This window comes from Rhinolophus ferrumequinum, chromosome 13 (genome assembly GCF_004115265.2).
Source record: "Rhinolophus ferrumequinum isolate MPI-CBG mRhiFer1 chromosome 13, mRhiFer1_v1.p, whole genome shotgun sequence".
Taxonomy (NCBI): domain Eukaryota; kingdom Metazoa; phylum Chordata; class Mammalia; order Chiroptera; family Rhinolophidae; genus Rhinolophus; species Rhinolophus ferrumequinum.
The window spans coordinates 26,416,520-26,437,554 of NC_046296.1; the positions used below are offsets into that span (position 1 = coordinate 26,416,520).

The following is a 21,035-nucleotide window of genomic DNA, read 5'->3' on the forward strand; positions in this document are numbered from 1 at the left end:
ATAAAGGGCTGTGGACAAATCACCAACATCTGCAAATGCACTAAAAACTTCATGGGACTGTGAAGGTCCACAGTTGGGTATTGACGCAGTGTGATTTCTACCTAGTGCTCTGAATAAATTCAATGAAGCACAGGTAAATGATGGACGTAACTCTAACTCCCTTAAGGTAGCCAAATGCCTCGTCATCTATTACTGACATGCATGAATAGATGAACAAGATTCCTACTGTCCCTACCTACTATCCAGCAAAACCACAGCTGAGGGAACAGATTTGGCAGAATCAGTGAGGAAAAAATACTTTGCTGAGCTTGACTCTATTCTGGAACAATGAAGAGACTCGAGAGGTGTATAATAAGTGGGAGGCTCCCAGTATGCGTGCATGCGTACACACACACACACACACACACACACACACACACACACACACACACACCACATCCCTGCCTTGAAGGGGTGATGGGCCATGTGGGCCACCTGTGAAATAGCACCACTCTCACTTTTTTCACTGACCCAGTGAGGGGAGGAAAAGGGTGAGCCCCAAGGGGCTCTTGCTTCTGGTTCCAAGCACCCAGTCACACTACCCAGGCACAATCCACTCCAGGGACATTGCCAGGTGGGGAGTTGAACTGGTATTGTACACCTGTGAAACGGTAATGCAGGTATCCTAAGTCCAGCTCAGGGAGGAAAAAAACCACCCAGGGAGAAGAGCAAAAGCTCACTTGATCTTGATTTTCAGTATGGATACACATGGTGAAAGCAGCGCTTCACACACTCACAAATAATAAAAATTTCATGGGAGAAGCAGAGAAAATGTAAGGGGCTTTTTATTGCCCTGAGAAATGGAGAACTCGATTACTAACTGGAAAATTTTGCAGGGCCATTCTCAGAACAGTAACAGAAACTGAAGGGGACACTCTAGGCTATAATTTGTGGATACAGTGGAACTGTGGGAAGGTATGGAGATGCTGAAATGGTCTAGATTCTGGGTCGTAAAAATGCTTAAAACTAACAAATCAAAATATGCTTTCTAGATATATTCCTCAACCTGAAGAAAAACAAAGTAAAGCCCAGATTCAGTATAATAGGCACATAGTGTCACCGAAAAGAGTTGAAATTGGAAGAATATAGGTGCTATGGTCAGAATATTTGTGTCCCCCCAAAAATTAATATGTTGAAATCCTAACCCCTAAGATGATGGTGCTAGGAGATGTGACCTTTGGAAGGTGATTAGCTCACCAGGATGGAGCCATCATGAATGGGATTAAAACAGGCTCCAGAGAGATCCTTCTCCCTCTTCTACACCTGAGGACAGTAGGAAATCAGCAGTCGATAACCTGGAAGAGGGCCTCCTCCTGGAAATGACCACACTTACACCCTGTTCTTGGACTCTTATAGATCTTCCAGCCCCAGATCTATAAGAAATAAATTCCTATCAGCTACCCAGTCTGTGGCATTTTGATATCACAGCCTGAATGGACTAAGGCAGTAGGAAACCATATTTTTTTACTACTTGGTGAACACCACAGACTTGTGCTCTAGACCTATAAAGATAAAAAAGTTATCTTGGCCCACTCTGCCCTCTTAAATGTATAGAAATACCAATTTCTCACAAAAATGAATAACAGTAAAAGATTGCAATCAAGTCTCATACAGAATTACTTTAAAATAACAGAATAAGGAGAAGAATTTCCCTACAAACAGTGAAAACATTACAGAACAACTTGCCCACAAACAGATGAAAACTGACCCTAATAGTCTAAAATAAGCTTAAATAAAATGATAGAAGTTATGAAAGAACAACATAAATCAGTATTAGAAAAACTAAAAACTGAGGTGATTAGAGAAGCAAGATTTTTTTTAGAGATGAAAGAATTAAGAAAATAATTAGAAATAAAAGCAAAAAAATCATTTCAGAAATGAAGGTTAAACTAGAAGGATCACACAACTAAAAACTCAATGTCGTATGATACCTAAAGAATTTAATGGAGGAAACACTTGAGAATCGAAACTAAGTGAAGGAAACTATCAACAAAATGAAAAGGCAACCTACACATTGGGAGAAAATACCTGCAAATCACATATCTGACAAGGGATTAATAATCAAAATAAATAGAGAACTCATACAACTCAAAAAAAAAAATCCAGTGAAAAGATGGGCAGTGGATCTGAATTGAAATTTTTCCACAGAAGACATACAGATGGCTAACAGGTACATGAAAATGTGCTCAACACAAATCATCATGAAACTGCAAATCAAAAAACCACAATGAGCTATATTACCCACACTTGTGAAAATGGCTCTGATCAAAAAGACAAGAAATTACAAATGTTGGCGAGGATGTGGAAAAAAGGGAACCTTCATGCACTGCTGATGGAAAACTAGCCATAAGAAAACATCAATAAACTTGTAAATTTGAAATAATACATAAAAGTATACTCTTTTATGTATTATTTCAAATTTACAAAAAAATGAGAAATTAATAGTAAAATAAAAATTAAAAGGCCTGTCACTTGGAAACTTGAAAACACAGTATCGAATAATTCTTAGATCAAGTCAAATTGCAGATTTCTTGAGAATAAAAATAATGAAAATCAAATATATCAAATCTTTTAGTTATCTGAGAAAAATTTATAACATTTAATACTTATAAAAATGAAATTCACAATAATCAGATAAAACTTTAAAAACTAAGAAACAACAACAAAGCAAATCCTGTCCCCTCAAAAAAAAAAAGCACAAGGAAAGACTAAATAAAAATAAAAGCTGAAATTAATACTGGAAATTCTAGCATTTAATTTCTAGAAATTTAAGCTAGAAAACAAACATTAGAACTAATAAACCCAATTTTAAAAAATTAAAGTTTATTATAGTGATAATTGTTAGTCAAGTTACATAGACTTCAGGTGTACAATTCTGTAATACATCATCGATATATCACATTGTGTGTTCACCACCCAGAGTCAGTTCTCTTTCCATCACCATATATTAGACCCCATTTACCCTCATTTACCGCCTTTACCCTCATTAACCCTCTTCCCCCCTTACCCTCTGGTAACCACTAAACTATTGTCTGTGTCTGTGAGTTTTTGTTTCTTCATTTGTTTGTCTTGTTCTTTTGTTGTTTTCAGTTTTAGATACCACATATCAGTGAAATCATATGGTTCTCTACTTTGTCTGATTTATTTCGCTTAGCATTATAATCTCAAGATCCGTCCATGTTGTCGCAAATGGTACTATTTCATCTTTTCTTATGGCAGAATAGTATTCCATTGTATATATATTCCACAACTTCTTTATGCATTCATCTATCAAGGGACACTTTGGTTTCCATGTCTTGGCCACCGTAAATAAAGCTGCAATGAACATTGGAGCATCCATGTCTTTATGGATAAATATTTTCAGATTTTTTGGGTAGATACCCAGGAGAGGGATTGCTGGGTCATATGGTAATTCTATTCTTAATTTTTTTGGGAACCTCCACACTGCCTTCCATAGCAGCTGCACCAGTCTGCATTCCCACCAACAGTGTATGAGGGTTTCTTTTTCTCCACAGCCTCTCCAACACTTATTACTATTGGACTTGTTGATGATAGCCATTCTAACTGGGGTGAGGTGATATCACATTGTGGTTTTTATTTGCATTTCTCTGATGATTAGTGATGTTGAGCGTTTTTTCATATCTATTGGCCATTTGTATGTCCTCTTTGGAGAAATGTCTCTTCAAGTCCTCTGCCCATTTTTTAATTAGATTGTTGTTTTCTTATTGAGTTGAGTTCCTTATATATTTTGGATATTAGCCCCTTATCAGAGGCGCTGTTTGCAAAAATCTTCTCCCATTCAGTTGGTTGCCTCTTTATTTTGTCGATGGTTTCTTTTGCTATACAGAAGCTTCTTAGTTTGATATAGTTTGATATTTTAGCTTTTACTTCCCTTGCCTTTGGAGTCAAATTCATAAAATTCTCTTTGAACCCAAGGTCCATAATTTTAGTACCTATGTTTTCTTCTATGCAGTTTATTGTTTCAGGTCTTATGTTTAGGTCTTTGATCCATTTTGAATTAGTTTTGGTACACGGTGACAAATAGTAGTCTAGTTCACTCTTTTGCATGTGGCTTTCCAATTTTCCCAGCACCATTTATTGAAGAGGCTATTTTTTCTCCATTGTATGTTCTTGGCTTCTTTGTCAAAAATTCTCTGTCCATATTTATGTGGATTTATTTCTGGGTTCTCAATTTTATTCCATCGGCCTGTGTGTCTGTTCTTCTGCCGATACCATGCTGTTTTAATTATTGTTGCTCTGTAGTACAAGCTGAAGTCAGGGAGTGATACCTCCAGCATTGTTCTTTTTTCTTAAGATTGCTTATGCTATTCAGCGTCTTTTGTGGTTCCAAACAAATCGGATGATTTTTTGTTCTATTTCTTTAAAAAAAATACCATTGGGATTTTGATAGGGATTGCATTAAATCTGTATATTGCTTTGGGTAATATGGTCATTTTAACTATGTTGATTCTTCCAATCCATGAACATGGAATATCTCCATCTCTTTGTGTCTTCTTTAATTTCTTTTTTAAATGTCTTATACTTTTCAGTATATAGGTCTTTCACATCCTTGGTTAAGTTTATTCCTTGGTATTTTATTCTTTTTGTTGCAATTGCAAAAGGAATTGTGTTTTTTTTCTTTATTTTTTCTGAGATTTCATTCTTAGTATATACCGTGTTTCCCCGAAAATAAGACCTACCCAGACCATCAGCTCTAACGTGTCTTTTGGAGCAAAAATTAATATAAGACCGAGTCTTATCTTATATTAATTTTTGCTTCAAAAGATTCATTAGAGCTGATTGTTTGGCTAGGTCTTATTTTCAGGGAAACATGGTAGGAATGCAATGGACTTTTGTACATTGATTTTGTAGTCCGCAACCTTACTGTATTCATTTATTGTTTCTAAGAGCTTTCTGATGGAGTCTTTAGGGTTTTTAGCATCATGTCATCTGCAAAAAGTGACAATTTAACTTCTTCATTCCCCATTTGGATGCCTTTTATTTCTTTCTCTTGCCTGATTGCTCTGGCTAGGACTCCCAATACTATGTTGAACAACAGAGGTGATAGGGGACAGTGCTGTCGTGTTCCTGAATGCAGAGCAAAGGGCTTCAGTTTTTCACCATTAATTATGAGATTAGCTGAGGGTTTGTCATATATAGCCTTTATTATGTTAAGGTATTTTCCTTCTATGCCTATTTTATTAAGTGTTTTAATCATAAATGGATGTTGTATCTTGTCAAATGCTTTTTCTCTATCTATTGATATATAATTTTTGTCCTTTATTTTGTTTATGAGATGGATCACATTGACCGATTTGCGTATGTTGAACCATCCTTGTGCCCCTGGGATGAGCCCCACTTGGTCATGATGTATAATCTTTTTAATGCATTGTCGCATTCGATTTGCTAGAATTTTTTTTAGGATTTTTGCATCTGTATACCTCAGAGATATTGGTCTTTAATTTTCTTTTTTCTGTGTTGGCCTCATAAAATGAGTTAGGGAGTATTGTCTCTTCATCAGTTTTTTTGGAAGAGTTTGAGAAGGACAGGTATTAGATCCTTTTTGAATGTTTGGTAGAATTCACTAGTGAAGCCATCTGTTCCTGGACTTTTGCTTTTGGGAAGGTTTCGGATGACTGATTCACTCAATTTCCTTACTGGTGATCGGTCTATTTAGATTTTCCGGTTCTTCGTGATTCAGCCTACGAAGGCTATGTGTTTCTAAGAACTTGTCCATTTCTTCTAGGTTATTGAATTTGGTGGCATATAATCCTTCATAGTATTCTTGGATGATCCTTTGTATTTCTGTGGCATCTGTGATAACTTCCCCTCTTTCATTTCTGGTTTTGTTTATTTGTGTCTTTTCTCTTTTTATCTTAGTGAGTCTAGCCAAGGGTTTGTCAATTTTATTAATCTTTTCAAAGAACCAGCTCTTTGTTGCATTAATTCTTTCTATTGTCTTTTTGTTCCTATTTCATTTAGTTCTGCTCTGATTTTTATTATTTCCTTCCTTCTGCTGACTTTGGGTTTCATTTGTTCTTCTTTTTCTAGCTCTTTAAGGTGTATTGTGAGGTTATTTATCTGGGATTTTTCTTGTTTCTTGAGATAGGCCTGTAATGATATAAATTTCCCTCTTAAAACTGCTTTTGCTGCATCCAAAAAATTTTGGTAGGATATATTTTCATTGTCATTTATTTCTGTGTATCTTTTTATCTCTCCTCTTATTTCTTCTTTGACCCAGTTGTTCTTTAAAAGTATGTTGTTTGATCTCCACATATTTGTGTTTTTTCCTGCTTTCTTTTTGCAGTTGATATCCAACTTCAAAGCCTTGTGATCAGAGAATATGCTTGGTATGATTTCAATCTTCTTAAATTTGCTGAGGCTAGTTTTATGTCCCAATATATGATCTATCCTTGAGAATGTTGCATATACACTAGAAAAGAATGTATAGTCTGATGTTCTAGGATGAAATGCTCCATAAATGTCAGTTATGTCCATTTCACCTAATGTGTCATTTAGGGTTGATATTTCTTTATTTATTTTCTGTTTGGATGATCTATCTATAGCTTTCAATGATGTATTTAGGTTCCCTACTATAATTGTGTTTTGGTCAATTTTCCCCTTTAGTTCTGTTAGTAGTTGCTTGGTATATTTCGGTGCTCCGTGATTGGGGGTATAAGTACTGATGATGATTATGTCTTCTTGTTGTATAGTTCCCTTTATCATTATGAAATGCCCATCTTTGTCTCTTATTACTTTTTTTATCCCGAAGTTTGTTTCATCTGATATCAGTATGGTTATACTTGCTTTTTTCTGGATACCATTTATTTGGAGTGTCAATTTCCACCCTTTCACTTTGAGTCTATATTTGTTCTTGTAGCTGAGATGTTTCTCTTGGAGGCAGCATATGGTTGGGTTTAGTTTTTTGATCCATTCTGCTACTCTGTGCCTTTTTATTGGTGAGTTCAGTCCATTCACATTTAGGGTGATTATTGATATATGAGGATTTCCTATCATTCTATCTTTGGTTTTCTGGTAGGACTGTGTCTCCATTGTTTCTTTGCCTTTTTGTTGCTGCCTATTATTTCAGTGTGGTGGTATTCTTTGATTTTTCTCTCTGTTTCTTCTTTTATTATGTTATATATTTCGATTCTGGATTTTTTTTTTTGAGTGGTTATCATTAAGTTTATGTAAAAGAAAGTTTCATATTTAGAGTATTCCATTTTCTTCAACATGGTTACTTTCTCCATTCCCTTATGCCATTTCTGACCTTTACTCTCCCCCTTTTTATGGTTTTGTTGTCACAAATTATCCCTATTCATGCTGGTCAAATAGCCTCCTTCTTGTATTTCTTGTAGTATTTCTTGTAGTGCAGGTCATGTGTTAGAAAATTCCCTCAGCTTCTGTATGTCTGGGAAGGTCTTTATTCCTCCTTATATCTAAAGTCTATCTTTGCTGGATATATTATTTGTGGCTCATAATTTCTATCTTTCAATAGTTTGAAATATTTAGTCCACTCCCTCCTCGCTTGTAGTTTCTGCTGAAAAAATCTGATGGTAGTAACCCAACAGGCTTTCCTTTGTAGGTTACCATCTTCTTTTCCCTGGCTGCCTTGAGGATTCTTTGTCGTTAATTTTTGGCAGCTTCAGTACAATGTGCCTTGGAAAAGGCCTGTTGGGATTGAGATAAATAGGTGTTCTATTTGCTTCTTGGATTCAAGGATCCAGTTCTTTCCACAAGTTTGGGAAGTTCTCATCGACTATTTATTTGAATATATTCTCTATTCCCTTCTCCCTTTCTCTTTCTGGTATGCCCATTATTCTTATATTGCTCTTTCTGATGGAGTCAAAAGTTCTTGTAGAGTTCTTTCATTTCTTTGTACTCTCAAGTCTCTCTCTTCTTCTATTTGTGTCATTTCCAGATTTCTATCTTCAATGTCACTGATTCTTCCCTCCATCTGGTCAGTTCTATTACCTAAGCTGGCTATTTCATTCTTCATTTCTTTTATTGAGTTCTTAATCTCCAGAAATTCTATTTGGTTCTTTTTTAAAATTTCAATCTCTTTGGTAAAATGTTCATGTTGTTCTTTGATTGTGTTTCTGAGTCCATTAAACTGCCTGTCTGTGTTGTCTTGCATCTCATTGAGTTTTTTCAGAACTGCAGTCTTCAATTCTCTGTCATTTAAATCACATATTTCCATGTCTTTAAGTTCATTTTCTGTAGACTTTTCATTTTCTTTCTGAGCTGCCTTGTTACCTTGGTATTCATGGCAATTAGTGAATTATTTCTCTTCCTAGGCATCTATAGGAGCGGGCTCTGCAACAGGTTGGTAGGAAGACGTCTTTCCTTTGCTTTCCTGTAGGTGTTGGTAGAATGCTTTATTTTCTTTCCAACTGCAGCCTTTAATTCTCTTTCATGCTGTAGTGTTGTATTTTCTCTGCACTGTTCCGGCTTCTCACACAATGGGGGGATTCCCTGGAAAGTGGGCTTCTCCTGTGTGAGCAGGTTTCCTGGGACTCAGGGCACTGACTCTGTTGGGGGATGTGGAAAGCTTCTGAAGTTCTGAATGTCTTCCTGCACCAGATTCAGGGCCTGTGTGTTTCAGCAGCTCTGTTTACCCCTGCAGGGATCCACCCAGATAGGTGGGGGTGAGGGCGGGGTGGGCTGTGAGAGGTGGCTGTGAGCAATGGCGGTGACCACCAGCACAGCCCCCAGGGCTCCCTCCCCTTCACTGGAACTAGTTGGGCTGAGTCTGTGGCTGTGGGCCACAGTTCTCAGAACTGCAAATATTCTGTTCTTTTGATCTGACACTGCTACTGTTCCGCTTCTAGCACTGGGAAGGTAAGGGTAGGGCGAGCTCTGGGATGGTGGGAGGGGGCGGCTAGACTCCATGCCCAAGCCTTCTGTTCTCTGCTCTGCAGTGAGGTCTTAAACTGCTGGATCCATGTGGATACCAAAATCCACAGATGCTCAAGTGCCTTATACTAAATGGCATAGAACAATGCATATAATCAGCCCTCCACTTCTGCCAATTCCCAACCATGGATAGAAAATAACTGTTTTGATTGCAGTTGATTGGATTTTCCATGCAAAACCCATGGATACAGAGGGCCAATTAATATTTATTGAAAAAAAATCCACATATAAGTGGACCCATGCAATTCAAACTTGAGCTGTTCCAGGGTCAACTGTATTTATATCTCCCCAAAGAATGAGTTGTCATTATTTATTTCCACTGAGGTACATATATATCAAAGGTCTCAAAAAATGACAAGGAAAAACCCAATGTTAAAGACAAACTTTCATTTATAAAGTACTATGATAACACATTATTATTAATAATATGCATATTTTTCCTGTTTGTGCTTACATGTTTTTTAATGAAAACAGAACTGTTCAACACAATATATTCTGTGCTTCTTACACTGGAGGGCACGACTTTCATACAGATCAGATCAACACTTCAAAATAGCTGAGACTAACAGTGTAGGACCTCGTAACATTAACCCTAAAAGATAAGTTATCTATGCTCACCTCTTTTAACATTTTTGGCTCTTGTTTCCTGCTCTTTCTTACTTATTATAAGTTGTTGATACTTACTGAACATCCCATTACTTTTTCCCATTATCATCTTAGTCTCATGCCTTATAGCAGCTCTAAAAGAAAAAATGTTATTTTCTTTAAGAACAACATGAAAAGTATTACATATGGAGGGATTAAAAAAAAAAAGAACTTCAAGGAAGGGAAAACTATTCACAAAATATTTTTATAGATTTTGGAATAATTCCTTAACTTATATGAATATTTAATAATGAAATTATAATATGTAGTTTTATAAAGCTCTTAATATATCACAGATTTAAAAATCACTACCAGGGATGGCCGGTTAGCTCAGTTGTTTAGAGTGCGATGTTTGTAACACCAGGAATGCCAGTTCGATCCCCACATGGGCCAGTGCAAGCTGTGCCCTCCACAACTAGATTGAAACAACTACTTGATATGGAGCTGATGGGTCCTGGGAAAACACACTTAAAATAAGCAAAAGTTTAAAAAATAAATCACTTCCAGAAGATTTTCCTTTCAGTCTAATACTCTTACCAGTAAGCAGAAGTCATTCAATAAAATTAACCAGTTCATACCACAGGAGCATCACTAATGTCGCTCTTCCATGTGACTGTCAAGATTTTGCCAAAAGCCACTTTCTTATATTTTTCCTCTCTCCATAAATAGTCTAGAGTTGTAAAAATTGCATATCACTGCTGTCTTTTGAGAAAACTAATAAAAATTACCAACATTATAGATATTTAATAATTAATGTCTGTTTGTTGAAAGGTGTTGTTTTTAAAAAGACAAAACCAATCATTCAGTTTATAGATAAAATGTTAAATTAGTAGATTAAGGCATAAAAATGCAAAACTTCAGTTACTTTTAAACATTTTTGTTCTCTTGGTCTACTTCCTATGAATTGTAATTATTTCATAAGACCACTGGCTGAAATTCTAGTTCAATAGAGAACTCAGTTGAGTTCAATAGGGAGAGAATTGTGTGTGTGTGTGTGTGTGTGTGTGTGTGTACATATGTATGTATATATAAAATGTAAAATTATGTTCAAGAATAAAGTCTATTAAAAAAAAATAGGACCAAAACCTAACACTTCTTAAAGAATTATGTTTGGGGGCTTCCTAAATTGTTTAAAAGATCAGCATGGAGAATTTTTGTAAACAGTTCTTACTGAGTCTGTGTCCTTTTAACTTAAAAGGCTTTATATTATAATTGCTCTGTAAATATCAGAATTTTCTATATATTGTGCAATGTACACAAAGAAGCCGACAAATGGCTTATCTTGTACTTATCAACTTGTTTATTTTTATGCCTCCAAAAGCCATGTATTTTTACAAGAGCAGCTGCTACTTTGTAAATATTTTAATGGCTTCTGTTAAGTAGAGCTGTCAGTTTAACAAACAATATTATGAAAGATTTTCATTCTTCCATGTGATTGCATATCTTGAAATGTGTTTTACCCTGAAAATCCTTTGGAAATTTTAGACTGGAAGGATATCTCCTTAGAAGGCACAAAGCCAGCAAAAGAATAGCTAGATTTAAAGAATAATGTATAAGATCACCAGGGAAATAGTGCCATTTATTTCAGAAGACAAATGTACAACAGCAATAAGTTCTCTTAGCTCACTTCTCTTCTTTTGATTCGGGCGATTTGAAGAAATGGAAGAGTGCTGGCTTTGAGCCAGACATAGCAGGTATGAACCTTAATTCTTTTGCTACTTAATGAAGATTAGCAGACATTTGGTCCTGTCCAAAATGTCCATTGAGAATTGTGATCCATGCCAAAAGGTCCTTGATACCTGGTCCTGTCAAAATGGCCATGGAGCTATTTGGTCCACACCAAAAGGTCCTTGAAATCCTTTCCTTTCAAAACCGTCCATGAGCATGTTTAGTCCGTGCCGAATGGTCCTTGATATTTAGTCTTGTCAAAAACATCCACACTCACAAAATATTTCTGGATTCAAGCAGCTCGTAAAGTTTATTAATGCTTTTAGTTTACAGGATTAGTACATAAAAACTATCATGCTTTATTGATCCAATAATTGTGTGGTGGCTTTATTGCCAATAATAACCCTTCTGAGCTGGTATAAATGGCACATGGGGTTAGGTAGATGGGTCTGGGTTCAAATATTGCAGAAGAGCAGGATTTATATTAACTGTGCATATTGAAGACCTACAATTAGAGAAATGCACAGAAGATGACAAGTTGAGGATGGGATCTCAATGCATGGGGTGCTAATATGTCATTGGGCATTTGGTTGGATGTGGCTGGGTCATTCAGTAAGGGTGGCCTTTGAAAGGAGGAGCTTGGTCAAGCTGCTATGTAAAACGGCGGTGAACGTGTTGATGTAAACACTTTACAGAGCATCTCGCTTGTTCAGGATGAGTGAAAATGGGTGTGGCTGTCCGACCACATAGCCATTGTCATAATAGCCACCATGAGGACATAGTGGGCATCTAATTAAGTCCCCTACCACTGTGCCATAGCCCAGGATTAATTGATGATGTTTCCCATGAATCGATGTCCTACAGAGGTACAATCACAGTGGATTGTGAGAAGAACCTGCTGCATGTTATGGGAGAGGTTTTAGTGGATGTGACTTCCACTTACCTGCCAGTTGGCATGGACCAAACAGCCTTGGTTGGTGCCTACCTACTGGCTGATCCAGCCCTGCCTAATTGGGTGTCAAATCCATAAGACATTAGTAAGGTTTCCCCTACCAATAAATCACCAACTATTGGGCAGATGGCTACAAAAGAAGAAAAACAACCCTTCTTCTTTTGCTTGGCAAAATATAGCAGCTGTATTTGAAAATTACGGCAGAACATGGCAGAAATATTTTACTCACAAAAGGAAAAGCCAATGCTACATTCCAATGGTTTTTGTTATCCTTTCCATTCCTTTAACAGAGAGAGGAGTAAAAGGTACTTGACACTATGAAGAGAGGGGAATCTGTAGTGCACAATGTACAACTAGTCAGGATGTGGATAAAATTATAGTCATTCAAGATGGGACAGGAAGACATCAGTGTTGAAGGGGAAGTCATGAAAACACTGAATAGTTTAAAATGATATGGAGAAGAAGAACCAAATGCAACACCATTGCAAGTACTTCAAAGAACTATCTGTGATATTCATAATGAAAAGTTCCTGCTATTGCTACCATAAAGAAACGGATTAAAGAGGCAAGTAAATAGAATTCCAAACAGACATTGACCTTCAAACCCGACTTCACTGCATGGACTTCAATTCCAGTGGAGTAGAAAGTGACCAGATGTGGAGAACCATTACTTATGCATGATTCCAGTGTTCAATATGGTGAAAGAACTCTTACTCACACATAAGTCAATGGCACAGTACAACCCAGCAATACACCGCACCAGCACAGTTCACTCAGTTATTTACTGTGCACAGTGTATTGCTGGGTTGTACTGTGCCATTGACTTATGCACTAACAATGAAAAGGAGAGAAGACACATCTACATCTATATATGTATATGAATATAGATATAGACATGAGAGTACTTGTATTTGCATGGGAAAGAAATCTCAAGATTAACCCTTCATTGTACATCATGGATTTCAAGACTGCAAATATGAGTGCAAGTCAACTACTTCTACCAAATGCACAAGGAAAAGAATGTTTGTTTCACTTTTCATAGTCACTGGTGAAAACTATCCTCCTTGAGTCTAACATGTGTATATAACAATGGAAACTTAACACCCATAAGTGTGCATCCATGTTGTTTGGACTTCTGTTTGTGCCCAACGAAACTTGAGTACATTATGGAGAATGCAAAAGAAAATTCAGATGACCTAATGGACTATGTTCAGAGAGTATATGTCTATGGAAGGCATGGCAAAGGAAGAAGAAGATCAGAAGCTCCAAGATTTCCACCAGAAATTTAGAATGTTTATAGATTAGTACTGAACAGCCACTACAGGATGAACAACACAATGGAAGGCTTGCATAGCAAACTTCAAAAGCTAATGGTAGTGTATCATCCTTCAATTTGGAGATTTATTGAAGTTTTAAAAGACAAACGGCAAATCAGTGAACAAGTTATCATCCAGGTTCTTGGTGGTCATACTCAAATATAGTGACCAATTTCACAATGATACTGACAAAATCAAATTCTTATAACCAAAATTATTAACAGATACAATAAAGCCAATAATCAGGTTAAGATATACTTGGGAGCAATTACTCATTGACTTAAGAGTAACCTGCCAAACTTCATTACAAGGAAGAACAAGAATAAATGTGAAACCCAAATTTCATCATGAATTACAATAAAAATAACATAAAATTTTAACAAAGTTAAATGTTTACATCATTTAGCAAACTATGTACCAAATGTCTCAATGGATGTTTTGGACAAGACCAAATATCAAGGACCTTTTGGCATGAATCAGATGCCTCAGTGGATGTTTTAGACAGGACCAAATGTTCTGCTAGGCTTAATAGATACTGGTTAGAGCAAGCCAATTAACCTCTTTGACCCTCAGTTTCTGTATCTGCAAATGGGACAATGATACCTAACTTACAGGGTCATTATGAGAATTAGAGATAATATATATAAAGGGCCTAACTCAATAAAGATAGTAATTATTATTCTGTCTTTCCTACTTAGCAACCAGGAGTCTTAAAATCATTTAGTCTTTACATTTTTATTCACTCACCTTATCTCTTCCCTTCTTTTTCTGTCTACTTTATGGACTTCGAAGTGAGATAATATTTTAGGAATGATCTAATTTATCACTTTTATTGAATAAATGAAGGAACAGAAGCTGAGAGATTACATGACTTCTACAAGATCACAAATACCATGTTTCCCTGAAAATAAGACCTAGCCGGACAATCAGCTCTAATATATCTTTTGAAGCAAAAATTAATATAAGACCCAGTCTTATTTTACTATAAGACCAAGAATAATATAATATAATATAATATAATATAATATAATATAATATAATACCGGGTCTTATATTAATTTTTGCTCCAAAAGATACATTAGAGCTGATTGTCTGGCTAGGTCTTATTTTCGGGGAAACACGGTATGTATAAGTTTTCCTGTAATCATACTTATAAAGGGTTTATCAGAAATTGTATTTGATTCAGATCTTAATCATTTTTTAACAGAACTCCTGGGGCCTTTGGACAGAGGGGATATGCTAAATGACGCTTTTGTTGGCCTATCTTTAACACCTCACCGAGAAGACACATTTCCAGATAATTTTTGTTCAATCCATAGACATATTATTCAACAAAGAACATTGAATGTCTCTTCTAACAGGTAAAATATGTTCAACTAAGAAAATTGCTCCATAAAGGAAAAGTAGTTAGTATTAAACAATTTAAGTATTCCTCATTTAAATGCAAACTAATAGTTAAGCAAGGATATTTCAAAATGTCAAGGGAAAAAAATGTGCATTTTCTCATGACTAAGACTTTGCAGTAGTTTGCTCATGCAAGAGCAGGCACGATAGAAGTAGAATTAAATGTAAACAGAATATTGTTATAATGAATGTTATTCCAGGCCAAAATGAAATTACTATAATGTATTGAATTCTATTTGTATTCTGTTGTGACATTTTAAGATTATTACATTATTAAAATACTAATTTTTAGAATGTTTAGTTTAAATTATAATTTATATGTTCATACTTATGCAAGCTTGCCATTAGTTTTTGAAGTCTGATAAATGATAATTTAATATACAGCTTGCCACATAAGGATAAATGTGAAATTAAAAACACTAGACAAAAGAACAGTGTTATTTATAATTATAATTATAATGTTCATTATGAAGATGATAATACTCTGAAGCAAAGGTCAGCAACTTTTTGTGTAAAAGGCCAGATACTATGCTTTGTGGGCCATACGGACTTTCACAACTACTCCACTCTGCTGTTGTAGTATGAAAGTAGCTACAAACAATATATAAATGAATGAAAGTGGCTGTGTTACAATAAAACTTTATTTACAAAACAGGCAGTGGGCAGGATTTGGTCCTCGGTCTGTAGTTTACATACCTGCTCTTGAAGATCCCAACTATATGCAATTAATCATGATAAGGCCACATTTTTCATATATATCATATGCAATGTATATGAATATGATATGATACGATATATCATATAATATATGAAGTACATGACATATGGGAATCTGTGATGTTCTGGGATTCCTCCCATCCTCCCACCATCCCCAAGCTAGTTCAATCTTGTAGTTTCACTAGGGTAGGACAAGCTGTGAAAACCAACAGCTGACTTGATTTGGAGCTTAAGCGTGGAAAAACCCCACTCAGCAGCATTGTCAATAAAAATAGCAAACTCACCATCAGTAAAAGCAACAAACTTGAAAGGAAATGAACAGGAAAAGCCACAGTTCTACTAACCTGCTTACTGGGTCAAGTAACAAAATGGCAGACTAGCCAGAAATTTAACAGGGCAATCCTGGAATTGAGAGAACCAAAGAGGGTTTATTAAACTCCACACATTTCTGATGGAGTTGTATGACCTCATTTTTTGGCTCTCTTTTGTCTTGCACAACCCTAAAATTTCCCCTGATGCTTCTTTGCTCCTTCATACCCAGTTGCCAAAAGGTGCCTTTGTTGCCTTTTTGGTCACCACCCAGCTCCCCACGCCAGGAGCTCAAAATCTTCCCTTTCAAACTATTCGGTACTTTTAATGTTAAGCCCCTTTAGTGTAGTTCATGCTCTGACCTACAAAAATACAAAAATATCAGGACTTGGAGAGCTCATACACTGGGATTTGGTGTTTTTCTCCATTCTATTTTCAATTATTTTGAAATTTAGACATTCTTTCTTAAGTCATGCCAGAAGTGTGGTTTTCAAGTAGTTTCATTTCTCCCTTTATTCTGTTGTGTATTGTTTATAGAGGAAGTATTGGGAGGTGAAAAGGAAGGCAGCCACTATTATCCTTCAGTTACCTGGAAGTCCTTCCTCTATTTACTTTTTAAAAAACAATTTTAGTGAGGTATAATTTACATGTGCCATGAAATTCACCCATTGTAAGTATACAATTCAATGATGTTTGGTAAATTTATAAAATTTGCAGTTACCACCACAGTGCGGTTTTAGAATATTTCTATCACCCCAAATAGTTCCCTTGTGCCAATTTACAGTCAATTCCCCTCCCACCTCCAGCCCGAGCCAATCTCTAGTCTGTTTTCTGTCTAGAGAAATTTTATATACATGAAGTCATACAGTCTGGAGATTTCATATAAATGGAGTCACACAATATGTTGTCTTTTGTGTCAGGTTTCTTTTGCTTAGCATTATGTTTTTGAGGTTCACACATGTCATAGCATGTAGTTAATTCCCTTTTAATTGATGAACAGTATGGATGCTATATAAATATACCACATTTTGTATATCCATTAACCAGCTGATGGATATTTGAATTACTTCCAGGTTTGGGCTATTATGAATAATGTTGCTATAAATATTCACATGTAAGTCTTTGAGTGAAGATATGTTTCATTTTCCTTGGGTAGATAGAATTGTTGGATCATACTGCAAGTTCATATTTTAGTTTTAAGAAACTGCCAAATTGTTTTTCCAAAGTGACTATAACATTTTACATACCTACCAACAATGTACAATGTCTGAGGGTCCAGTTTCTCCACATCCTCTCCTCTGCTTGGTATTGTCCTCTTTTTTATTGTAATCATTATAGCAGGTATAGAATGGATCTCATTATGATTTTAATTTGCTTTTCTCTGACTAATGATGTTGACCATTTTTATGTGATTAGTAGCCATTAGTATATCTTTTTTGGTAAAATATTTATTCAAAACTTTTGACCATTTTTTAATTGGGTTGTCTTATTATTGAACTAAAATATTTCTTTATATATTCTGAATATAAGTCCTTTATCAGATATACAGCTTGTAAATATGTATCTGCTCCCAGTCTGTGTCTTGCATTTTCCTAACAGTACCTTCTGAAGTACAAAAATTTATTTTGTTGCAGCTCAATCTAGCTTTTTTTTTTCCTTAGATTGTGCTTTTTGTGTTGTATATAAAAAATCTTTTTCTAACCTAAGGACTCAAAATTTTCTTCTAGAAGTTTTATAGTTTTAGCTCTTACATTTAAGTCCATTTCAAAATAACTTTTATATATGATGTGATACAAGCATCTAAGTTCATTATTTTATACATGGAAATCCAATTTTCCTTGCCCCATTTGTTGAAAAGTTCCTTTCCCCCATTGAATCATCTTAGCATTTTTGTCAAAAATCAACTGGCCATGTGGAAAGGTTTATTTCTGAATTTGCCATTTTATTTAATTGGTCTCTGTATCTATCCTTATACCATTACCTAGACTTGGCTATTCCGAAGGCTACACTGAACCAGAATCTCACAAAATGCATCACAATACCACAAAAATAAACGGGAAAAAGATGAACTCTTCCACACAGAATTACTTATAAAAACAGAAAATGAAAACAAACACACATCAATTGAGAAAAATTCTCCCCCCACCCCAAACAACCATGAAGTAGAAGAATACTGCAATGATACTCCAAGGAGAATTAACAAACAACTAGGTACATGGAAACTCACTCTGAATTAGACAAAAAAACTAAGAGGAACGGGAGAGGTGATGAGGGCAGGGAAAGAAGGAAGGAAAGGAGTTCACTGAACTCAGAAAAAAAAAGAAAAATAAACTACAAATGAGAATAAACCTAAAATTAAATTTAATAAAGGCACTGAAAATGGCAGAGAACTAGGGAATGAAAGGGAGATAAAGAAAAAAGTGAAAAAAAAAATTGTCAGGGAGAAACTACAGGAAATCCTCAATATCATCAATAGGTTCTTGGAAACTGCGACTGTAAGTGAAGTGACATGTAACATAACCAATTTACCATAGGCTAATTAATATAAACAGAGTGAAGTTCCTATGGCATATTTCTGGTCATAAAAACATCACCAAACTTTTAAATAAAGACCCAAAACACTCCTGATAATAAATACTGAAATGTGAGCTATACATACATTTAAGAAATATTAAAAATAAGTAAGATAATAATTTTCTAACCTACTGATTACAGTTCGGGCTCGATGGTGGCCAGAGCCCATCCTGACAGCTCAGGGTGCAAGGCAGGAACCCACTCTGGATGTAACACCCTTCCATCGCAGGGCATACTCACACACTCACCCACACTCATTCATACCGGGACAGTTTAGACACATCCATTAACCTAGTGTGCACATCTTTTGATGTGAGAGGAAACCAGAGAAAACCTATGTAGACATGGGGAGAAGAGGCAAACTCCACACAGACAGTGGCCCTGGCCAGGAATCGAGTTTTGTTTTTTCTCACCAATATTATTACAAAATGATGTTGAATGAAATGATGTTATTCAGGAACCTGCTGTAATAGAATAGGAGGTAAGGCAAAGAAGCAACAGCATTTGTACAATTTGATTCCGTGAAGAAGAAAAATAAAACAATGGAACAGAATTAGTATTTAAACTATAATCCAGGAAAATGTTTCAGAAATAAATTTTTAAAAAATACTTGGATCTACATATTGAAAGATCACACCAGATGCCTAAGGAAATTATATTAGAACAATCAGCTCTAAGGTATATCCTAACACAGCTTTTAGATTTCAGTGATTAATTGTTAAAATCTTCAAGACCTCCACTTAAAAAGATCAAATAACTTACGAAAGAAAAACAATTAAACTAACATCATCCTTTTCAAAAATAAAATAAAAGGCGAGGCAAAAGTGGAGCTGCAATTTTTAAAAATTCAATGAAAGATAGTGTGAACAAAGGGTTTTATATCCACCCAAGCTCTCCTTCAAGTATCAAAACTAAAGAAAACCAGTTTTCATGAACACTTCTTGAGGAAGGTACTTGAGAGCAAGAGCTTCACCCAACCATGAAATAACTTGGAAAACTTCAGCAAAGGACTGACTGTGAAAGTTTTAATATATACAAATGAGAGATGAGTGTGGAAGACTCATGTGCAAGTACTGCATGTTGTGATTAAGTAGAAATGATACAACTAAAAAATGGGAGGAGAAGAGAGTAAAAGAGAAAAGTAGAATAAACTCACTGATTGTTGTATACAGCATAGGTGAGAGTTAAATGATGCCAATAAATCCTGACACATCAGATAATAAAAAGTTAAGAAGAGACTAAGGGCATTAGAAAAGGTATTAGTACAAAGGTAACCACTAAAACAAAACTACAAACCTTCCTAAATACCATTTTAAAAAATAAATTAGAACAAAGGAAACAAATACACACACCTCATAAAGAAACATAAGCAAATATAACCAAATTCACATAATTATAAAATATTCAGACAGACTTGAGGTCAAGAATAGCATTCATATCAATTAGTATATAAATGGACTTACCTCATCTATTACAAGAAAAAGATTTTCAATTTGCTTACAAACCAAGATCCTGCTATGTACTGTATACAAGAGATACATCTAAAATAAATTGATCCAGAAAAAGCTAAAAATAAAGAGATAGGAAAAGATATGCCAGGCAAATGAAAATAAGAAACCAACAGTATGTATCTTGGTTACAGAGAGAAGCAGAATTCAAGCCTCAAAGCATTAACTATTGACAAAGAAATGCCACTATCCAAATTTCACAACTAAAATATAATAATTACAAATATTTATGTACCAAATAACAGAAACCACCTCTATGAAGGAAACTCTGCAAAAAATGCAAGAAGACAGACACTGATAACAGGAAACTTTAAGTCATTAGTCTTATTACAAAATTAAGTAGGCAAAAAATAAAGAGGAAGAACACCTAAATAACATATTCAGTAATGTAGATCTACAGATATTCATCAAATTCTACACTCTGATAATAGAGAATAAATTTTCTTCTCAAGATCCTATGGAATTTCACACACACATACACAAAAAACAATCATATGTCAGGTGCCAAAAAGATATCACTAAGTTCCATAAGGAAGAACTATTACAAACACTCTCTGATCACAATGTAATACAACTAGAAATGTTTAACAAGAGACGAAATGACCTTCATCCTAGAAGTTTTAAAACCTTCTAGTAAACAACTCTTCAGTGAAATAGGAATATACAACTTAAAATTTCTGAAAAATAATTATAATGAAAACACTACATATCAGAATCTATGGGATATATTTCAAAAGGAAAAGTGATAGCATTTATCAGAGAAAATGAAAAAATAAAATGAACTAATTGCAATTTAAAAATTCTAAAAAAAAAGGAACTAAATCAAAGTTAGTCACAAGGAAGTTGAAATAATAAATATAAAAGCAGAAATTAATGAGGCAGAATGGAGGTGGGAAACTGTCCTGAATATGTACAGAGTAAATACTTCAGGCTTGTGGACCTTACGTCCCCTGATGCAATTACTCAGTTTTGTTGTTGTAGCACAAA

The 21,035-nt window shown here is 35.2% G+C and overlaps 1 protein-coding gene across 8 annotated transcripts in view; it reads left to right on the top strand.

The window, feature by feature from the left end:
- Positions 1-21,035, top strand: part of WDPCP (WD repeat containing planar cell polarity effector) — a 316,746-nt gene that overhangs the window by 262,351 nt on the left and 33,360 nt on the right. For 4 of the 8 annotated variants that reach the window (XR_004424816.1, XM_033124690.1, XM_033124691.1 and 1 more), the window contains one exon: positions 14,744-14,897. The exons of 2 other annotated variants lie outside the window; for them this stretch is intronic. Coding sequence is in view for 5 of the 6 variants with exons in the window: in XM_033124690.1 (XP_032980581.1) it covers positions 14,744-14,897 (154 nt within the window). In the remaining variant the exon portion in view is untranslated. Of the gene's footprint in view, positions 1-14,743; positions 14,902-17,951; positions 19,112-21,035 lie in introns of those variants that run through there. 2 more of the 8 variants (XM_033124689.1, XM_033124692.1) reach the window with 2 other exon arrangements.